The sequence below is a fragment of the Cygnus olor genome, chromosome 5, assembly GCF_009769625.2.
Source record: "Cygnus olor isolate bCygOlo1 chromosome 5, bCygOlo1.pri.v2, whole genome shotgun sequence".
NCBI lineage: Eukaryota > Metazoa > Chordata > Aves > Anseriformes > Anatidae > Cygnus > Cygnus olor.
The window spans coordinates 16,576,821-16,597,264 of record NC_049173.1 but is presented as its reverse complement, the minus strand read 5'-3'; the positions used below and the strand labels follow the sequence as shown (position 1 = coordinate 16,597,264).

At 44.3% G+C, this 20,444-nt stretch overlaps 1 protein-coding gene across 5 annotated transcripts in view; it reads right to left on the bottom strand.

Moving 5' to 3' along the window:
* Nucleotides 1–1,936: 1,936 nt before the first annotated feature.
* The window catches only part of ITPK1 (inositol-tetrakisphosphate 1-kinase), a 137,450-nt gene continuing 118,942 nt past the window's right edge, over nucleotides 1,937–20,444 (bottom strand). For 4 of the 5 annotated variants that reach the window (XM_040557241.1, XM_040557240.1, XM_040557244.1 and 1 more), the window contains 6 exons: nucleotides 18,640–18,738; nucleotides 16,723–16,763; nucleotides 11,824–11,989; nucleotides 9,746–9,813; nucleotides 8,115–8,277; nucleotides 1,937–2,432 (listed from right to left, as the gene is read on the bottom strand). In XM_040557241.1, the coding sequence (XP_040413175.1) occupies nucleotides 2,110–2,432; nucleotides 8,115–8,277; nucleotides 9,746–9,813; nucleotides 11,824–11,989; nucleotides 16,723–16,763; nucleotides 18,640–18,738 (860 nt within the window). In that variant the 3' untranslated portion in view covers nucleotides 1,937–2,109. Of the gene's footprint in view, nucleotides 2,433–8,114; nucleotides 8,278–9,745; nucleotides 9,814–11,823; nucleotides 11,990–16,722; nucleotides 16,764–18,639; nucleotides 18,739–19,114; nucleotides 19,303–20,444 lie in introns of those variants that run through there. The other variant, XM_040557243.1, reaches the window with a different exon arrangement.

The following is a 20,444-nucleotide window of genomic DNA, read 5'->3' as shown; positions in this document are numbered from 1 at the left end:
CCCAAACTGTCGATGTCGATTTTATTTCAGTCATGGCTTTACGAAAGGTTTGGTCTATCAGGAATACTTGTACAAACCCTTACCTATGTACATCTACCTGACTCACGCACGCCACCAGCACCCAGACCTGCAAGCTGCAGTCAACGCGGGGTTCGGCAGCCTCGAAGCACACAAGGGTTGGGAGGGGCGCCCGGCTCACGACTGATCTGCAGCAGCCTAGGAGCGGGCTGTAGTTATGTGCACCCTGGGATCCGACAGATACCACGCTGACAAGGTCCTCCTAGTCCTTATAGGAACATCTGAAAGTTAGTAACCCCTCTGGCAGTGGAATAATCTCTTGTGCAGATCACCCACAGAAATCCAGTCCTGGCTACAGAAATTTCCCTAGAATGGCACTTGGGGAACAAACCCAATCTCACCCAGGGAAAATCCAGTTTGCACAAAGTAATTGCTACACAACACTCATCACAATTTTATCCCCTCCAGGACTGGTACCAGCAGGTAGGGTGGTGACTTCTTTACACAGTTTACTCCTCTCTCTGTGGTCTACCCAGGCTTCAAACTCTAGATCCTTTCCTTCTGAGCAAGCATCTAATACATGACACTGAACAAAGTGGTATTAAATGCTGCAGTGATGGGTGCTTTTCAAATACCTGCTATAGAAAGATGTAGATTACCATATCTGTAAGCTAGGAGCTGAACTAAGGACGTTTTCTTAACACCACCCCTCTCAGATGTATTTTAGGGCTTGTAGAGGGAAGGACAGGCCACTTAGTCTACCAAAATAGTGTCTACGTTCTCAGCACTGACAGACTCGGATACTTCCAGTTTAGTGTTCGGAATTGGCAAAAGCTGCAGCAATTCTCAGCAGCAGAAGATGCTGCCGTGCTGGAAGGTGCAACAGGAGGAAACACTGTAGGTTTACTGCACATCTCAAGAGATACAATGAGGCTGTGCTATAGCATCCACATAGCACAAAGCACTCCTGCAAATTACCACACAGCCTCATCTGGCAACCATCACCTGGCAGCTTGCAACACAAGGACGCGGTCCCTAAGCTAGGACTGTCACATCCTGCCATCTCATACAAAGGTACACAGTTCTGCTCACGTTTACCTTGCAAAAGAAAAAAAAAAGGCAGCGACTGTGTTACCCCTTTGGATCCACAGACCAGGCGTGCTGCTCCAAGGAAAGCGCGTGGCTCTGTTTGGCAGCCTGCTGGCAGAGCTGTCCCGGAGCCCTCCCAAGTGCACGAGGGAGAATTAAACGCTCTGCTAAGAGATGAGCTGCTCTTCTAGGATTTCACTGCTAGCGAACGATTGAAAGGATGATATTTAATCAACTAAATCACTCAACCTAACTATCTACACCCCTTTTTTCAGACTCCAGCCTGCCTGGACACACCTCACAGTTGGCAAGTGTAGCTAGAAGCTGCTATTGACTGAAGCCGTGAGGCCTGGGGGGAAAGCTGGGGAGCTGGAACCGGGGCGGCCCCGTCAGTCGTGCACCCTGAACAACCAACAACCCGTCCGCTCGGTCCCACTCCGAGTGCCGCGGCTCACGGCAAGCTACCTGGCAACACCTCGACTAAGTTTCAGGAGATTTGGTTTAGTGACACTGAAGCTGTCTCAGCTTTCTTTTGCAATGGCCTACCTAGAAAAGGGGAATGGGGAGCATTTTAGGCAAAAATCTCTAGCACTGTTACATTCATACATTCCTTTCAACATTATTATCTTCTTGATACCATGAGGTCCGATTTTAAAATGCTGGTCACCAGTGATTACAAAGAACAATAGAAACAAAAGAGCAACCCTCCCACAATGAAAGGTCTAGTGTTAAAACCCACATGTGTGTAAACTCACTACAGATTTGCAACTGGAATCTGATGAAATGGATCTGAATCACTTTCCCACCCTCCCCCTCTCAGTCCATTTCATCAGCAAATCAGGTTAAATCAAATGGAAATTGTTTTTTTTTTTTGAATTATTTTGCTTTTTTTGTGTTGTGTTTTGTTTCCTTTTTTCACAATTGTACTGTTACAGCCTGATCTGGTTCTGGGACCACAATTTGTATCCCTGCGGCTTCTCCTCAGTCCATGGCATTGGCAAGTTATTGGGAGGAAGCTTTTGTCGCCAACGTAGCGACGCAGTGCTGCTGGAAGCTGGGGGACACTGCCGAGTTGCAGCCTAGTCTCTGGTGTTGCAGTTTTACTGAGCTGTTGGTCTCGCTTTCCACAATCCAGGAGGAGTCTTTTCCCATGACGCTGAGGCAGCCCGTGCCTGCGCAGCATATCCGCTCGTCCATGATCCCGCCGGTCTGCTCAGCCAGGAGCTTGCTGCGGTTTAGCTGGGTCACCTCGGGTGCCTGACCCTGCAGGACAGCAGCTATGTGGTTCAGGAGATCAGTGAAAAATTCCGAAACGCCCTCATAACCTGAAAAGGGGGAAAACGAAGCAGAGAAAAAAAAGGCAATTTAACCATTTCCATAAGTTCTCTGAAAGGCCTCTTCTAGCAGTTTATTTCCTGGGCTTTCCTTGCCCTGCAGCTTATAATAAAATGACTTTTTTTCCATGATGCCCCTGTGACTGAAAGCAGTCCAAGTCCAGGTTTTTCCCTAACTTACAACCTCTGTGGTGTAACACTGATCTTCTGCATCCTGTTCCAGAATATACTGCAGAGACTGGCTCTAAAGCACTTTTTCCCCGAGGGTCTGGACCTTCTCTAAAATTTCCCCAACAACGCCCCCAGTGAGGGAAACCTCAGAGAGCAGCTCAGCGTGCTTTACACCCTACAGAAAAGGCAGTAGGAAAGAGGCAGCGTGATGCTTGTCTAATCTAACCTACCTTGGCACTTAAAACATGTTCCTCACTAGAACAATATCTGAAAAAAACCTCAAGGGACACTAAGCATATGTCGATGATACAGTATTTGGTAGAAACACCAGTATTTGTTTTCAGCACTGAAACCGTATTTCTTCATGGTTCTGTTACGAGATTCCAGATAATTTGCACTGCAATTTAACAACTATTTCCTGGTTTAAAAAGTTGGTCAAATACCTGAAGATACTACATTTTTCACGATAAAAAGGGGGATGGCAGGTGTACAGAGCTTCTGCCTCCATTTTAAACACTCAGGTATGGGTGCAGTTTTATCATTACATTCATGTTAAAATTGAATCAGACAAGCACCATGTCTATACAGAATTTTGAAATAGATCATAACTATTACTGCATTAACTGAAATTAGCATCAATCTGATTTAGTATTTAGAGGTGACACGACATGCAGTGTATTTGATGGGCTAGGCTGATTGTCTTAAGATGTCTATAAAAGTATTCTGCAAGTGATCCAATACTAGTACAGGGGGCTGAAGCAATAAATTACATTTTAAAAGTTCCATGTGAATAGCACACATTCAAACAGATAAGCACACGAGCAGAACCAGAGACCACAAAGTAAATGTATATTTTAAAACACTTTTAGTGACGTGATCGCAGGGCAGAAGAGTCCCTCAGAGCCATAAATAATTCAGCTTTAATCTCCCTTCTCCTGTAAAAGCCAAATTCCTTTGGCAGTAATAAACCAACTTCCTGAAAAACACAAGGTAAGAGGATAATTTAACCTTGAGATAAATGTGGTTTTATGGCGTATTTATAACTCATACATTAACCAATTAACTCTTATTTAAGCTGCTACATTGCTTTGGATTTTACTGGACTCGACTGTAATTCTCCTAGGTACTTTGTAACAGGTCTTGTATTGCTAGTGGTTTGTGTGACAACAGCTCCTTTCTCAAAGGCCCCTAAAGAAATTCCCCAAACAAATCGTCCATTTAAAAACTTCAAGTTTCCCAGTTTCCCCTGCTATAACCCATCCATCAGGGACAACCAGGGCTCTCATGGTTGGCCAGGGGAGCCAGAACAAGATCTCCACCTCTTTTGACAGAGGTGCTTGTTACGCTTTCTTGCTTATGTAAAAGCCATGGGATTAGCCTTCAAATCTACTCAGAGTGCTTCCAACTCCCTGGGAATAAGCCATCTCCATAGTAACAGCTTTAATATTCAGCGAGGAGACCCACAGTACCCTAGAGTGTTTCACGTCTGCTCAGTGAAAACAAGCCAGCCTTGTTTGAGGGCACACGGCAAACTCACAAAGAAGTTGCATTAAATATTTACTGGGAATAAGGTGGCTAGTTATCCAGTCCTGAAAGCAGCAGATGCTACAGTGTAAGGAGGCTATACATTTCAGGCAAGCTTCCTCTGTGCTGGCCCGCTGCACACTGGATGGAAAGGCCCAAATAATCCTGCTTGGTCACTGAGAAAAAAGTTCACACAGTTAAAAAAAAATACAGGGAAGGGAGGAAGAGGACCAGGGTGTCTCAACTCTTGAGCCATAATACGGGGAAGGCTGCAAACTCTCGTTACTGCCTCACTCTCTTCACTGGCTGCTGCTGCAGATCTTTCAAAAAGGCTGGGCTGAATTTTGCTATGATGAAAGCAGTCTCCAGAGTCCTCTGGCAGAGCATGGATAGGAAGGAAGTCCACCCAGCATTTGAAAACAAGTACCCTGTCTCCCTGAGCTCTGCAGAGTCAAGAAATGTCTGTGAGCACTTTTAAGCTAGTGCTGGAGATGCTACACACCTGACTGGAACAGACCTGCCTTGGCCTGGACATACTCTGGTTTTCTGCATCTTCTCTGGGGCAGAGAGAACTGGAGAGCCCAGGGCCTGCACTGGCAGCAGCATGCCCACACATACAGGCCGCACTTCCAGATGTGACGCTTCCAGCTACCAAATATAAGCGCACAGAGCCAGAGGTTCACACGTCCTGGTGACAGGCAGCTGCTCGGGCTCAGTGAGATCCCCAATGGATCCCCAGCTGCTGCGACACAGCACCAGGCCCCATGGAGCCTCTTCTCTCAGTTACCTGAGGTCAGGCCAACACAAAATGCACGCACTGCGTGCCTAGGCCTGCAGTTAAATATCTCGGCTGGTAACCACAGCTAAATATAGCCCAGGCGGTTTCCTACAGAACAGCAGACACAATAGGCCTTTTGGGCATTTATCTTTAAAATCTTTTTGAGGCATAGCTGGTGCTAAATGAAGCAGATAACAAATAACATCCTCCTACAGGTACATCTTGTTGTGTGGCAGGCAGCTAAGCACCACAGAGCCACTTGCTTGCTCCCTCCTCCCCCTCCGCAGTGGGATGGGGGAGAGAATCACCAAAAAGGTAAAATTCATGGGTAGAGACAAAGACAGTTTAATAGGACAGAAAAGGAAGGGAAAAAATATTAATGACAAAAGAATATACAAAGCAAGTGATGCAATGTGCAACTGGGGTGCAGCGGCACCCCAGTTTTGTTGCTCAGCACGTCCTCATGTGGCATGGGACACCCCTTTGGACAGTTGGGGCCCGCTGTCCTGGCTGTGTCCCCTCCCAGCTCCTCGTGCACCCCCAGCCTCCTCGCTGGCAGGGCCGTGTGAGAAGCTGAAAAGTCCCTGACTTAATGTAAACACTGCACTGCAACACCTAAAACATGGGTGTGTTATCAGCATTATTCCCATCCTAAGTCCAAAACACAGCACCACACCAGCTACTGGGAAGAAAATTAACTCTACCTCAGCTGAAACCAGGACACATCTGCTCTAAATTCTAATGTTAAATTAATTTCAAGATGACATCCATGGATTGGCAGATTCAAAGGAGCTTCAAACCTGTTAAAAGACAGCAGACAAGGAAGCCAAGCCTCTGGGCAGCTGGACATAGCTTTGGTCAGGTCTGGCCCGTGCTGTAGCTTGAGCTCCATGAAAGAGGCTTTGAATGCTCCTGAAAGGGCACCTCTTCCTCTCCCTCCCCAAAATGCTGTGGTGCATTGTAATGTAACAGGTCCCCAGTGGGTCTAACTTGGCTCCAATTCGGCTCTTCTGCAATTCTTGCAGGACAGGATGACCTGAGGAGGAGGAATGAGGGAAAGGCCCTTCCTAGGACTGCAGTGAGCCAGGAACAGTGTGACCCCACTGCTGACACAACCCATCAGGGACCCTTTTGAGCAGGGCTGCATTTCAGCTTCTCATTTACAAGGTGCTGACTTCATTGATGAAGTCAGTCCTTGAAGCTGCTCATCCTCAAATCAAACCGGCCCCTGGAGGGAAATGCATCTGCCTGGCCTGAACATGCTTTTGAGCAGCAGGATATTCCATGTTGAGATGTAGATTTTCTTCTCTGTTGTATTTTACTCCGTTACTTCTTCTCTGATGTCAGCAGCCCTTAAAAGCACCTAATCTCTCAGTTCTGCTATCTTCTACAGATTTGAAGACAGTTTTGTCTACCCCCAGCCTTCTCTCTTCCACATGTCTGGTCCCTGCTGCTATCCTCTGGACTTTCTCCAAATGGTCTTTAACACCCTACTCCATGGAGATAATGCCAGTAGCTACCTTCACTACCCACGTTTACCACACACACAAATAAAAATCCTGTGTGAGACACGATGTAGAACTGTCCACAAGAAGCTTTCCTGTGCTCTCAAGTATCTTGAAAGGACTCTGATAAGCTGACATCTCTTCAAGGTCCAATTATTGTGCAGACTGAAATGCAGGACTTGGGTTGAATATCAAAAACTATTGCCTTAGGGCAGAAGTACAGCAGAGCATGAGTATTACAAGGAAACATGACTCCTCTTTAAATAGTTAAGTTTGCCACTAGCTGTCCCCCAGTCTGGGCTTTTCAACATTTCACAAAAAGGTGAAGTTCAGTCTGTGCAAAGTACCAAATCCAGAACAATACTCGCAAATAAAAAATTACCCCATCAACAGACTGCAAAATAGGAATGCAAAATTCAGGATTGCAGAGGGATGTCTTACATCGCTGCCTTCAATGCCCTGTCTGAAATATACACCCATTCATAAAACAGATTTGGCTCCATCTGACACCTAGTTTAGGTTGTTTCACTGCTGTTGACAGAAGACTGTTTTCATAGATTTGCAGACTGCATCAGCACCATATGGTAGAACCAAGCAGCAAAGTGACCTTAGAATAGTGGGGCTGGAGGTTTAAAAGGAAGGCAGTCACTGCAGAGACAGAAAGGCAAGGCACGACAGGGCAACACTGGGACTGACGACTTGGACTGGTGGATTAGCGCAGGGCTTCTAGATGTAAAGATACCTCAGCCATACTGAAAATCCAGTCTTCAGCGACAGCTTAAACTATGTAAGAGTCTGCCTGTACCTCTGGAAACAAACAAGACTATTCAGGTAACGATACAAGATTCTCAAAGTGAAAAATCCCATGCAAAACACCAGTAGATGAGATGAGATAATCTTTTCCTGTGATAGACAGGAATCCAGCACAAGTGACAGAGCATTATTGTCTCCTATTATACACACTTATAACTCCTTCTAACAATTCCAGTGGTCAAGGAGCTTGTTTAGCTGTTTCCAAGACATATATTGCGCTAACAAAGTGGAGGACAAATTTACCCATTTTCACAAGGTGTATTCTATTGTTTCACTCCAGGATTCACCTATGATAACATGCAAGGATATTTCAACCTTTATAGCAGCTCCTGTGAACCTGCAATTTTATCATCTTCCTCAGATTCCTGGTACTTCTTTTGTGCACAAAAAGTGTTTTCATAGGGAATCAATTTGCACAGGAAGAAATTTTCTAGGGAACAGTTTGCTGCTCCCACCCCCTCAATACTTTTAATGGCTCAGAGTCTGGAGAAAAATAATCTCAGAAGCTCTCTTAAAATAGAATGTATTATTCCTCTCTTCATCTTCAGAATGAGAGACAGGGCTAGAAAGGTCAGGTCCCAGCACACAGTCCATGTTCCAGTTCCTGGGCAACTCCAGGGAAGAGCATGAAAGTCAAGTTACAGCTGGCCACTAAACTTTGACTGTATCTCCTAAAAGCTAATATTTCAGTAGCCTGTTCCACATCTAGATTAGGGTTCTGCCCTTGCTAGATTAAACAGTGTCTGATCTCAGGATAATTTTGCATGCTGCTCTCCCTTTCCCCACCTGGAAAGCAATGATGTGAGACACCAGCAGCAAAACTTCACACTAAGCACACACTGCATGGCTTCTGCAAAGCATGAGTGGAAAGGCCTTTCTCACCTGGGAATGCATTTATATCAATGACTGCATGCTGCCCGGTCTGATTGTTAATGATGATATCAATTCCAAAGAGGGAAACTCCCAGAGCTTGCCGCAGTGCCTTAGAGATTTCCCGGATGACGTCGTCATTTGGCCGCTCAAATACTCCTTCGATTTTATCCAGCTATAGTGGAAAAAGACACATTACTAAGGGACTCTGAAACAGTCTTCTCAGTGGAAAGATCAAATTTCATTTTCCAGGTGTATTTCCACCAAATATAATTGCAGAGAACCGGTGGCACAAAACAGAAAGAAACAAAGAGAAACTTAGTTCATAATTCGTAATCCTACGTGTATCAGAAGTTCACCTTCTCTAAAGCACCTAGCTCTTTATTTCGTATCAGTGAGGTTCCTTGAACAACATGTCAGCATAGGAATCAATGGAGAATCACTATATTAAGTACTACATCTTTACCTTAGAAAACAAAAACAGCTGACCAGTTTAACCCTGTGCTGCAAATGCTCTGGATATCAATCTGTTATTTCAACGTAGATTAAGGCCTATGTTGAAGGACTGATATGACAGACTCCTTCTACTAGTTTCATCTGACCCATACAGAACAACCCAGCTGGTATCTTCAAGGCAGCAGCTAATTCAAAGGGGATATCTTTCATGTGAGTTTTCATCTCTAAGTTATTCCATAGACATTTATTATTAAGAATAACTCAGGTTACTTATGACTGGAAGATGTCATTTTTTCATGTTTTAAACAAGACTTTATGCAGCAAAAGTATACATATGCCTACAGAAGCACGTATGGAGTAAGTATGTTTATGACAAGAGGGTATATTCTCTGTAAGTTTAAAAGTAGATTAACCAACCTACAGAAGGATTTACGACTAGCAAAATTACAGCTTTAAAATTTAACATGCCCATCAGTCATTTACACAACTTAAATTTAATCATCGCTACTATCAAAACTACTCCCAAATAGAGCTTGTGAAACAGAAAAGAATCTGGAGACTCAGAGATTTAAAGGACCCAGTCCTGCAAAGCGACTTTCACAGCAGTTGAGTACCTTAGGCCTTGTTTGGATTCATACATACAAAACTCATTACAAGGACTGGTAATGCAAGCATTAAAGCATGGCATCTGCTTGCACTGTGGGACTCAGAAGACCCCCTGAAATGGTCCTCTGGTTGCAGCTCAGCAAAGCTTGCACTGCAGCTGATTACTGTCTGTCCCTCTGTGGTCGTGCCCAATGCAATTTCTCTACTTGAATTTTCACCATTTGTCTTTCCTCACAGAACTGAGTCCTAAAAGGCCGATTTATGCTTATGAAGCTCTCTGGACAGGAAAAGGGCAGATATTTGTATTCAGAAGCTTCCTCTTCCCTTTGTCTAGATTAGATTTGGGGAGTTTAAGCCTGTGAGCAGCAGACAGGCCTGTATCAGTGCTTCCTCACCAGAGCTCGGTAAGGAATACCAGAGGGACACACAGTCATGCTGGTTCGTTGTACCAAACAGACCTCAGCCTGCAACACAGAAGCAGACAACTTGTGAAGGAGAGTTGCTAGCTACTGATGCTTTGATAAGAAAGGACTAGATAGTTTTTCAGCCGTGACAGAACAAAAAAGATCAAGTGTACTTACTGCTGTTAAGACAGATGATGATTCTGGCTTTGAGACATTGTGGCTGTTGAAAAATATCGATTCTCTGTCTGGAATTAAAAGAAGGTTGTAAATAACTTTATAGTGGATTCTAATTTCCCAAAGATTAGTGCAAGGAACAGTAGATGGCACTGCAGTCCAGTGAATCCAGACTTGATCAATACTGGGCAGTCGCCTGCACCATCCACCTGCAAGCCCGCTCATACAACTTGGCTGTGAGCACAGGCAGCAAACCACGGCCCGGGTCAACCATGGCTTCCAGACCTCAGCTCACAGATAAATAGAACTATAGGGAGTTAACACAAACCAGTTTTGATTCCTCCACCTAATTAATAATGGAGTTAAATTTCTACTAATTTGATACATTCAACAGGACTGTTCAAATGGGAAGGCATGCAACAGAAGAGAAAAGCTGTTGTCACTGCAGGCAGCAGACTGATAGCAGCCAGTTTACAGTGAGGGCACTTTTGCTGTGGAAGAAGGCAGGAAATTTTATGGTCTGGACCTGACCTCCTTTTGGAAGCACCTTAGGAACGCAGGAGACACCTTGAGATGACCAAACCCACTAATGTACCACGGTGGAAACCATGAGGAGAATTGTACCAGCACCTCCCTCTCCACTCCATCTGCCCTGGAGGTTTCTAACACCACCACCACGTACTCTTCTTGCCTCTCCTCCTGTCTAGAAAGGCCCTATGCTTTCAGACGGTCAGCTCCCGGGAATGCCTCAGAGCCACTGGATCTGCCTCATCATTGGTCCTGCTTCGTCAGGTACCTGTAGCTCAGCCCCCTTGGGACCCCCAGTGATATGGGTAAGCCAGACACTTATCCTAATCTGCCCACAAAACTTCTTTTTGTGTGGGCTTCCAGACGACTTTAAAGTCTGACACTAACTGATGAGACATTAGCAAAGCCATTTTTAGAAAGATGCCTTAACATGTTCTCTTCCTGCAAAAGTACAGACCAACTGTCATGGTATTTGATGTGAGCACAGATCCAGGCCTACTTCATTCGGTCAGGACACTCAGCATGCCTAAAACGCCTCACACAGCTACAGACAAGGCCTTTTACCAGGATCCTACTGAACCCCACATAAACTAACCAAGTATGTGCTCGTGTGCTGAGTGCAACGGTGAGCACACACTGACACATTACGATCAGCAGAAACACAAAGTGACAAGACACTGGCACTTGTTCGTTCATTTCCTTCAGCTTGCTACCTTCCCCTCCCACCACCTGCTGGATTTGTACAGGACTCCATGCCCTGGGAGCTCCAGGGAGCACCAAGCACCTTCACAGCTTGTGTATGCTCAGAGTGGCGCAGCTGCTCTCACTCAGCTGCTCCAAAAGGGCCGTGTCTGGTCATGCTCCACTAACGTTCATGCCCCACTAATCCCTCCTTGCTTGTGACGTCCCACAGAAGATGTAGTTCTCAGGCTCTTCAAGGGAAAGGAGCTTTTTTGTGACTGCTGTTTAGTGACCTATAGGAGGGTCACTGTCTTTACTGACAAGTCCGTTCCTCCTGCCCTCCAACACAGCTGGTACCCACACACCAAAGGAAGCTTTCCACTAGGGTTTACAACACTGGGCCTCATATGTACGGAGAGGCTCATTTAGGGGAAAGCACAAGTGATCTTTAATTTAAACACACATAAATAATCAAGGTAAAAATAGGGAAAGGAAGTTCTGAAGCGATGGAATCCAGGAAATTCTCTCCAAAGCACATTTATAAACAAACTCCGGAACAAATGACATAGGAACTTACTGTGAAATTAGAGAATTTCTCTGTCTCCCCACTTCCACATGACATAAAACACTGTTTCTAACAGGTAAGACTCAGGTTACTATTACATAAATATTTACTATATGACTGTCATTCATATATATTCCAGAGCCCACGAGTTATCTCCCTTCCTAGTGAAATAATACAGAAGAGGTAATATGGCATATAATAACCAGATGCCTTCATTTCAGCAGCCTTTTCAAAAGTTTTTTTTTTTGAGATGGTCGTTGCCAAGGCTGTAAGAACTGACATTTCATTTCAAACTGGCACAACGTACCTGAGATTCCAGCAGAGAAGTTTTTCAAAGATGGTCTCTTCACCACGGTGTAGGATTCCCCGACCACAAACACTTTATACAGCACAGCGTTGTGATTGATGAAGCTCTGAATGACACAAGGGGGGCGGACAGCCTTCAGGCCCTCCTGGTTGAAGATGATCGCCATCTGAAAACACACACACACAGAGTTGTGCACAAGCCTTTCAATAACTTCACACTTGCCAACAAGCAGCGAGGGGGAACATCTACTGGTGGATATATATTGACCAAGGGTGAATCCCTTCTCAGCAGCTAGTACTATTTCATTACATTTCATTTCACTGACACATAACTCTCCAGGCACAACTGGCCGAGTAGCTTTCACTTTCAATGAATTTTTTTTTTCTCAGCTCCCTGAAATTTCATTTACTCACTTCTGGTTAGGACGCTACTGCACTTGCAGGTTTTTAGAAGAACAGAAATGGTAAAACATTTGACCAGTACTGCCAACAAAGGCTGCATCAGACACAAGCTGATATCACAAGAACAAAAGAAGTGCAAATGAGCAGGTCTGTATACTAACAATACAAGTTCTTCTCTGCAGCAGTATTTCCTGTGGTTTGGTACAGTCCACTTGCAGTGTCCTAAGCAACAAGATTTCACCCACATTGTCAGAGAACTTTTTCCAGCATCTAGCAGTTCTTACTAGTAGCAAATGCTGGGCCAATGATTTTCGTGGCTTGGTTTCACCTCATTATTTCAAATGTATAGTCCCCTCGAAGGGACTGGAAAAAATATGCCAAAAAGGAAGTCATTTATAGGGCCTTAAAGATGAACACCAGCTGCCTCAAACAACCAAAGTGATGTTGGTAGTTGCAGAGGAGTACAAGCCAGCATATCTTCAGCACGTTACACTGCTCTTGGCATAGATCCATTGGATGCTTACATGCACATTAAATTATCATGAACACGGTGCCCTGTCTTGCAGGTTTGTTGTTGGGGTCCAAATGCAGCCATGACTCCGATGCAAGGACTGGCAGCACAAGCTGATGAAGTTACTTTATACCTGGGTGCCCCTCAACAGCAGCGAGCATAAACTTAGGTTTGTTCTCAATCCTCCAAACCCTAAGATAGCTGTGCTCTAGTTATCTGAACATGGACCTCTCTTCATCATTCCAGTGACACCGGGCCTTGTTATCCACAGAGGCAGAAGGGAGTTTTGACAGTCAGGTCAGTGTGAGTAAGGACTATCCAAGGCCAGAGAATCTGACGTGACATTTATCTTCCTTTCTTCTGAGCAAAACTGCCTCCCAAAGGTAGAGGTGCTTTGGTTAGAGCACCTTCCCCCACTGAGGAGCTGTCAAGACAACAGTTAACCTTCATTTTTTTTGTGCCTGCACCTACCTCATTCAGTGCAGGACACCCAACACTTGCCAGAAATATTCCTAACCTCTGAAAATGAGTTTTTCCTCATCTGTGTCAGTATTTTCTCACTGGCCTCCTTGAGCCTAGTATTTTATTTGGGATGTAAGACAGTCCAGAGAGGCTAAGAGAATTCCTGTGGGTCCCACAATGACTCCACAGCAAGATACAGAATAAAATTGGAGCTTCCTGCCTCAGCACGGTACAGATGAGTTATCTTTCCATATGCTTCCTGTCAGTTTTCATGCCTTCTGAGATCAGCTGCATCTTAGTGAAGTCAGAGTCACTGGAAGGATTTTACAAAGAAACTCTTCCACTTTGTGCTTTCTCACTCATACTTTATAACATATAAGATCAGCTGCTCGTTTGCTGTACGGTGTACTGTCAGACTGAGTTCTTGCTAACACCTTTGCTCCTGTAATAAAAATAGTAAATACAGCAGCTTTGTTGTTCAAAAATATAGCCATGGTAAGTGATGTAGTGACTACACATTTATAGTTAAAAGTCTAAGCACATTTTTATCTCTACCTGACTATTTATTATTCTGTTTTCCTCCTTATCTGGTAGACCACTTAGGATCACATAATTGTCTGCAAGCATGCACAATGACTCAGTAGATTAGCATTTTCTGAGCTCAAGTCAGTGTGTGCATTCAATGAGTACGTGCAGCTGATATTCCCATTCTGTCTCTCTTATACCTTGTGCTACCTGTTTGACACACAGACTGAATGTGCGAGTGGTAATAATCTGTGCAAGAAACCCACTCTAACGGGCAGAATTGTCCAACAAGATGATTCACAGCCGTAACATCGTAACTCATTTGTTTCTCACCGGTGGCAAGAACCACTGTGCTTTTCCTCCTTGTGCACAGACTGTTCATTTTATAATATCTACATTGTCACACTGGTATAAACTATATTGGTCCTAACCTTCAAGTCCTCTCTGCAAATATCAGTTAATTAACTCCCGCAAGCCACTGCTTCGTAAGGCAAGCAGGTACTTATCACCCTTTTTTTGCAGGTGTGGAAACCCCGAATATTTATCTGCTCAGTACAGAACTGACCCAGTGGAAAACCATGTGAAACCTTTCTTCTGCAGAGCTCTGTGCTGACTGCCCGATGGACTAGCACACAACCCATCCAATTCCCATGGTGCAGCGTTATGCTGGTTCACTGTGATGTCTCATGACTTTTAGCATGCATGAATACAGCTCCAAGAATTTGCTTGCAGGGTGCACTTGCTCTTTGTCATCTAGCACAGACCTGCTGTCTCTGGCAGTAACATGGGAACAATACCTTATATCATAATTTCCAAATGGCGTTCCTCATTATAGATGCAGAGTTCTTTTGAAGGCAAAACAAAACATTTGGCACCAAGAAATATTACTGACAACGTCCTGAAGGAATTCACTCTGAAAAAAACACAGTGATTCCCTGCCTTTTCATTCCTGTCTGCTCCACATTTAGAAGAAGAGCCATTCTGGATGTGTTTCTTCAGGTTATGGGTCCCAGTGATGTCTCACAGCAGGTTCACCGAAGGACAGTTGTATTCTGACCTACTGGCAAACGGGCAGGAGAACCTTTAGGAATCATCTCTGCTCAATTCTAACAGAAACGGTGCTGACAAAGCAGGGCTCAAGCGCTGCGCTGGCTGGTGCGACTCGGAGTGCAGAGGCCACGTGGAACTGTGGGACGCCACCAGAAGACCGACTACCAGCACCTTGGTTTGCTAGCCTGTGCCTTCACAGCAAGATGTGACATCTGCCGGCCAAAGCTGGCACCAAGCCCAAACTGAAGCCTACACCTCCAGCTGTCCCTGTTAGCCAGTACTGGATCTTTCTGAACAGGCATCTTAGGAAGAAAAGCAGGTCTCTGGCCAGGCTGGGTTCTAGTTTCAATGTCAGCTTTGCATTAATAAAACGGGCAACAATTTCTTGCTCCTAGACCTCTGGTCCATCTTTTAGACAGACTCTACTGTAAGCAGACTATTTATTCTATGCTCCCCTTGTCATTACTGTCCACAAAACAGCATTTATACGACAGATCCTCTCTGATCATAAATACACTTATGGATCACTCCTGAGAACACAGCAACTCCAAAAGTGACTACAACTACTAAACACGTAAAGTACCATGCAAGACTTGTACCATGCAAGACTTCAGGCTTTTTTTCAGGGGACTCTCGTAAGCTCTAGTTATACGTTCCTGTGATAAAGTGCAGCCTACAACTATATTTTAGCCTCATTTTTGCTCAGAAAATGGAATTCTAGGAGAAGGCTGTGGTATGTCTGCACTGTATAAAGGGACAGCAAGGAAATATTCACCAGGGAGATGGAAGTCCCTGAAAGCTTCACACATTTCAGGGTGCAGATGCAGAGACAGAAAAACAACACAGAAAACTACACAGAAAAATCAGCAGAGAACCCAGGGTTTTAAATTCATTAACGATCCACTTTTGCTCTCAGCAAAAATTTATAGCAGCTGCTCCAGCAAACTAACAGGGCTGTCTGTCATGCTTGTAAAATGATCCACACTAAGGTCTGAGTGAAAAATCTAGCTGCATTTTTAAAAGTAAGTGCTGGCCATTCAAAATTTCAGCTGTAGGCATTCTGTTAATCTAGACTGACATTTCACTTCAGGGCCTTCAGTCTTCAGAGATGCTGCAGCAGCATACTGCACATTTCAGGAGCAGCTGGGAAACCTGGAACGATTACCATGCTGCTAACAAAGGAAGCCAGGCATTCTTAGAGCCAGCAGGGAGGACAGGATTCTCAAAACTGAGCTGTGGTACGCAGGAAGGCAGGAAGCACAAATGGAAAAGAATTAAATCAGGACTCGGCTCGCCTAAATTTAGAGGAAGCTAAGCTCACGGAGAATGCGCTCCTTCCAGGAATACAGAACCATTTTAACTGCAATTGCCTTACGGGAATAAGGGAAAGCAGATAATTCTACCAGCTCTGTTCTTCCCACAGCTCCAACCACGTTATTACAACTGAACATGCCTGGAAACAGCCACTATTTGCTGCTCCCTTCCCCACGAGGAGAGGAACCAGCCTGCCTTCACTCACACCTCTGCTTCATCTGCAGCACAAAGCCATTTCTTATCACTATCACATACATGTTGGAGGGAAACATCGTAGGGTGGAAACATGCACGCCTTAGTGTAACTTCCCACCAAAAGAAAGGCTGATGAAGGAGACACCTTGCAGACGGAGCTTGACTGGAGGCTCCAAACTGCTAGAAGGAAGAAAACTAGACGATGGAAGCTTGAAACTGCTAGTAAGAACTTTTATATCAAGAGGTTAAAGTCAGATTTAGCTACAATTCAGATAAATTTGAAAAAATAATGGTGTTATTAAATCCAAGGGAGAGGAGGGGGAAGGAGAATGGTTTGGGCATAGACTTCATTCTGCCTACTACAGGATCAGAGAGCACCAGACAAACCAGCGTGAGGGAAGTGGAAGCAGGGGGATAACACTGCAACGTTTTTTTAACTCACCTCATGAGAGTTGGTTCCATGAGCCACTCTGGTTTTACAAACTGGATAAAGATAAAAGAAAAAAAAAAGCACCACTGAGACAGGACACACAAAACCTTTACAAATTCATTCCCACCCACTCCTACAAACATTGGATTCACCAGACCAAGGCACTGACTGTACCAGAAAACACCGACAGTCTCTGCCTCAACAGCATCCTCAGCCACTGCAAAGCTTGGCTTGCTCCAAGCCCTCCTCTCTCTACTCCTCCTGCAACCGACGTGCAAACAGAGGTCATTTGTAGGACTGGACAGAATTGCAAAGCATCAGCTCAGGAGTTAGTACCACTGCTGGTACTGCCATCCTACCCACTCAGAGGGCTTCCTCACAAGTCTGGGATTCTGCCTGAGGCTGGAGCTATTTACATGTACCACAAAAAACATTGTCCTGGAAACAAGGGAGCTGGGATACAGTGGAAACCAACTGCTTTTCCTGCTTCCACGTTCCTGGGGAAGGATAGGAAACCAAATGGTCTGAACCAAACTAAGATACAACATATTTTTCACAGGCAACCATAGAGGGGGAAAAAGAAGTAGAAAGAGTCCTACAGTTCTGCTTTCTCCTCCGTATTTCTTATCTGCTCTGCATATTCTGGTTCTCATCTCCTTACTAAAACTGGTAAGGGGGGAAGAAAATATATGGTCCTGCTATTATGAAACCAGGAAAAGGCTGAAGATCCCAGGAGCCGCAGGATGAGTAGAGCTGATGGTATTTATATGTTAAACAGAGGAGATAAAACTTGCATGTGGTAAAGGAGTGGATAAGACAAGACTTCTTTGGGGATTGCTGGAAGAATAAAGCTGCCAGGCAAGAGGACAGGCAGCTATGAAAGGCAGATGACCTGCACTAGAGTCCAAAATAAGTCATAACTGGAAATTTTGGAAAGCGGTGCATGATGTCTCACAGACACATGCTCTGGAAAGCAGGAGAGTTTAGGGGGAAAAAAAAAGAGAAAGAAAACCAAAAAGAAGCAGGAAAAAGCACTCCCACATCACTCTTGTTATTTTATAATTTTATCATGATTTAGAGGGATTGATTCAGGCCTTCTGAATATGTAGGCTATGCTGTTTGATACAACACTGAGAAGACAGTGCACGTGGGGTGAGGAGGGGGTGTCAAAGCCATTCAGGGAGCTCTAAAGTACTGCTTTGCAATCTAGCTTCAAGAGATCTGTCTGTCTCTTTTTGGAGAGCAATGGCAGCAAGGGCAAAACATGCTTTTTCCACACAACTTTACCTCTGAACCTTACAAATGAGGCAAACGCCAAGGGAACAAACACCGACTAACCAATTCAGCTCACTTTATACTGCAAAGAATCAAATAAAGGAATGAATTTAAGCACAAGTTCTACAACAAAACCTGCTAAAAAGCACAAACAGTTCACAGCAGCTGTTTGAGACTGTGGGCCTTTGGTGCCTGATAGCTATGTTTTACACTCTTTCTTCTACCCTCAAATATTATATTTGCAGCCTGGACCAGGAAAAGGAAGGAGTGGTGAAAAAAGGGGCAGACAGCAAGGGAATGATTGTCTCAAGAAAAACAATGAACACAGCTGGCAGGAGAAACTTCTTGCACAAGTTCAGGGAAAGAGGCTAACTTTGTTAGAACTATTAGCAAACCCCAGGAACACATGTTTACTGTAGAGAGGTGTTTAAAGTACCGAACATCAATAAAAAGCTAAGTAAAAGCTGATAGGGAGGGATTTTGTTCCACATTCCAAGCAGACTGCTTCACAGCTACTTGCTTCAGGAAGGTTTTAACCTGTACACTTTGGCAATGAACCACACACTCCTGCAATGTTGGCCACAATGTTCCTGAGGGAGCATATGCAATATTAAGAGCCTACCAGAAGCACCAATGAAAAACCCATTTACATACTGAAAGGGAATGCCAGTCCATTCTTCTCTATAAGCTGCAAGGTATCTTCTCCACAGGCACTTGTCAGCTCCATGAAGGGTGGTGAACAGATCCTCTCATCTACAAGACAAAAAGAGTCCACATGAAGATCAGGGGTTTACCTTCTCAGCTGCATCATTACAAGCTATCTCCAGACTAACTGCTTCTTGAGAGTCTTGGCTTTACTTTAACAGTCAATACTAAAGCATCAGAAAGATTATCAGCCAGACATGAATTTGCAATTCTGAAAACATTTCAGAAGATGAAATGTCAATTTTCAGATGCACTAAAATGGAAATACAAAGTCCACATCTTCACAGGTAGGCAGGCAAAAACCATCACCCACTTAGGAATATGTAGCTGCACAAGATGTAACCAAGAAAGTAAAAAGCAACTGGGATCTTAGTTCTTAATATTATACCTTCAAATCACATTTTCAAAGGCATTTTACAAAAACCTGTATTGTCAGCAAGTGTGGTTGGAACAGGCAGCCTCCCAAAGCAATCATTACTGTAGGGCCACTCAGGTGGCAGATCCCAGTGTGGGTTTCTTTCAGCCAAGGTGCCAGACATGCAGTACATCCCACTGTCCATTGAGACATCCCTGTCATGAAAGCAGTACCCATCTGGTCTGGCAAGGCCAGAGTCAGAGCACCTCTTTCCACTGAGACACCTTGACAAAACTGTTCATTGGTCTTTGATTAAAGAGAAAAAAGAAAAAAAAAAGGAACCATGGTAAAATTGAATAGAGCAGTTCTGGTCCAGGGTGTTTCTGCTGATGTCTTGCTTGTTCAAATGAGGTTGTGGGATGGCTGCAGTCAAAACTTGGCCCTATTAGTGATTCAGTAGGTTGAAATGCTCTAGGACTCACGTCCTGTTTGCTGTGGGAGAACTTTGATTCCTCTACGCATGCAGCAGGAATGTGTGGAAAGCACTGTAGGACTCAAAGTGCTCAGTCATAAATCTCCACCTCTCAAGAGGGTTGGATTGTGATTTCAAGTGCAAAGAGAACTTTGGCTTCAGCCACAGCTCTGGGACAGGTTAGTGAGCCCAAAGACAAAAGCTTTGCACACATTGACATGTTCAAACCAAGGACATCACCCAAGCAGGAGCAACCATTGAAATTAACTTGTCAGTGAGCACAGTCTTAAAAATATTGTGTCCACAGAGTTTTAACTATGGAGTCACAAATTAGTTATAACTCAAGTTAGCTGCACAGTATAGAACCACAATTCAGAATGGGTCTGCCAAAACTCACTTGTAAGTCTTATTTCAAGGGACACAGCGTGACACCTTGCTCCAAGAAGCAACTGGAGACAAGCAAAAATGATGGGAACACCATTTGCCTAGCAAACTCAAGCCACAGATTTGCATCAACCAGCAACTTGTCTCAAAAATAAGCAAAACAGGACTTAGTACCATCTATATCTACCCCAGTGAGCACAGAGAATCCAAACAGGTGGAGGCTATGCTGTGCAGATGGTACAGAAAGTGAAAAGTACATGTAAACTAAAACCCCAGCAAAACTAACTATATACTCTCGGAGTGCTGCACATCCAGAAACTACTTTATAAGCATCGTTTAAATGCTTGTTACTTCATTTTAAGAATATGCTTATGCATTTTCTCTCATACAGAAGGGGAAATTGCAACACTGAAAAGAACAGAAAAACCTCTGTATTTTGGTATACATATCTCAATACCTGCTTCAGTCTTCTGAGGACATACAAGAACTCAGGACACTAGCAATACTGTTGCTGCAAGAAGTTTTCTGCAAAAAGAAAAGTCT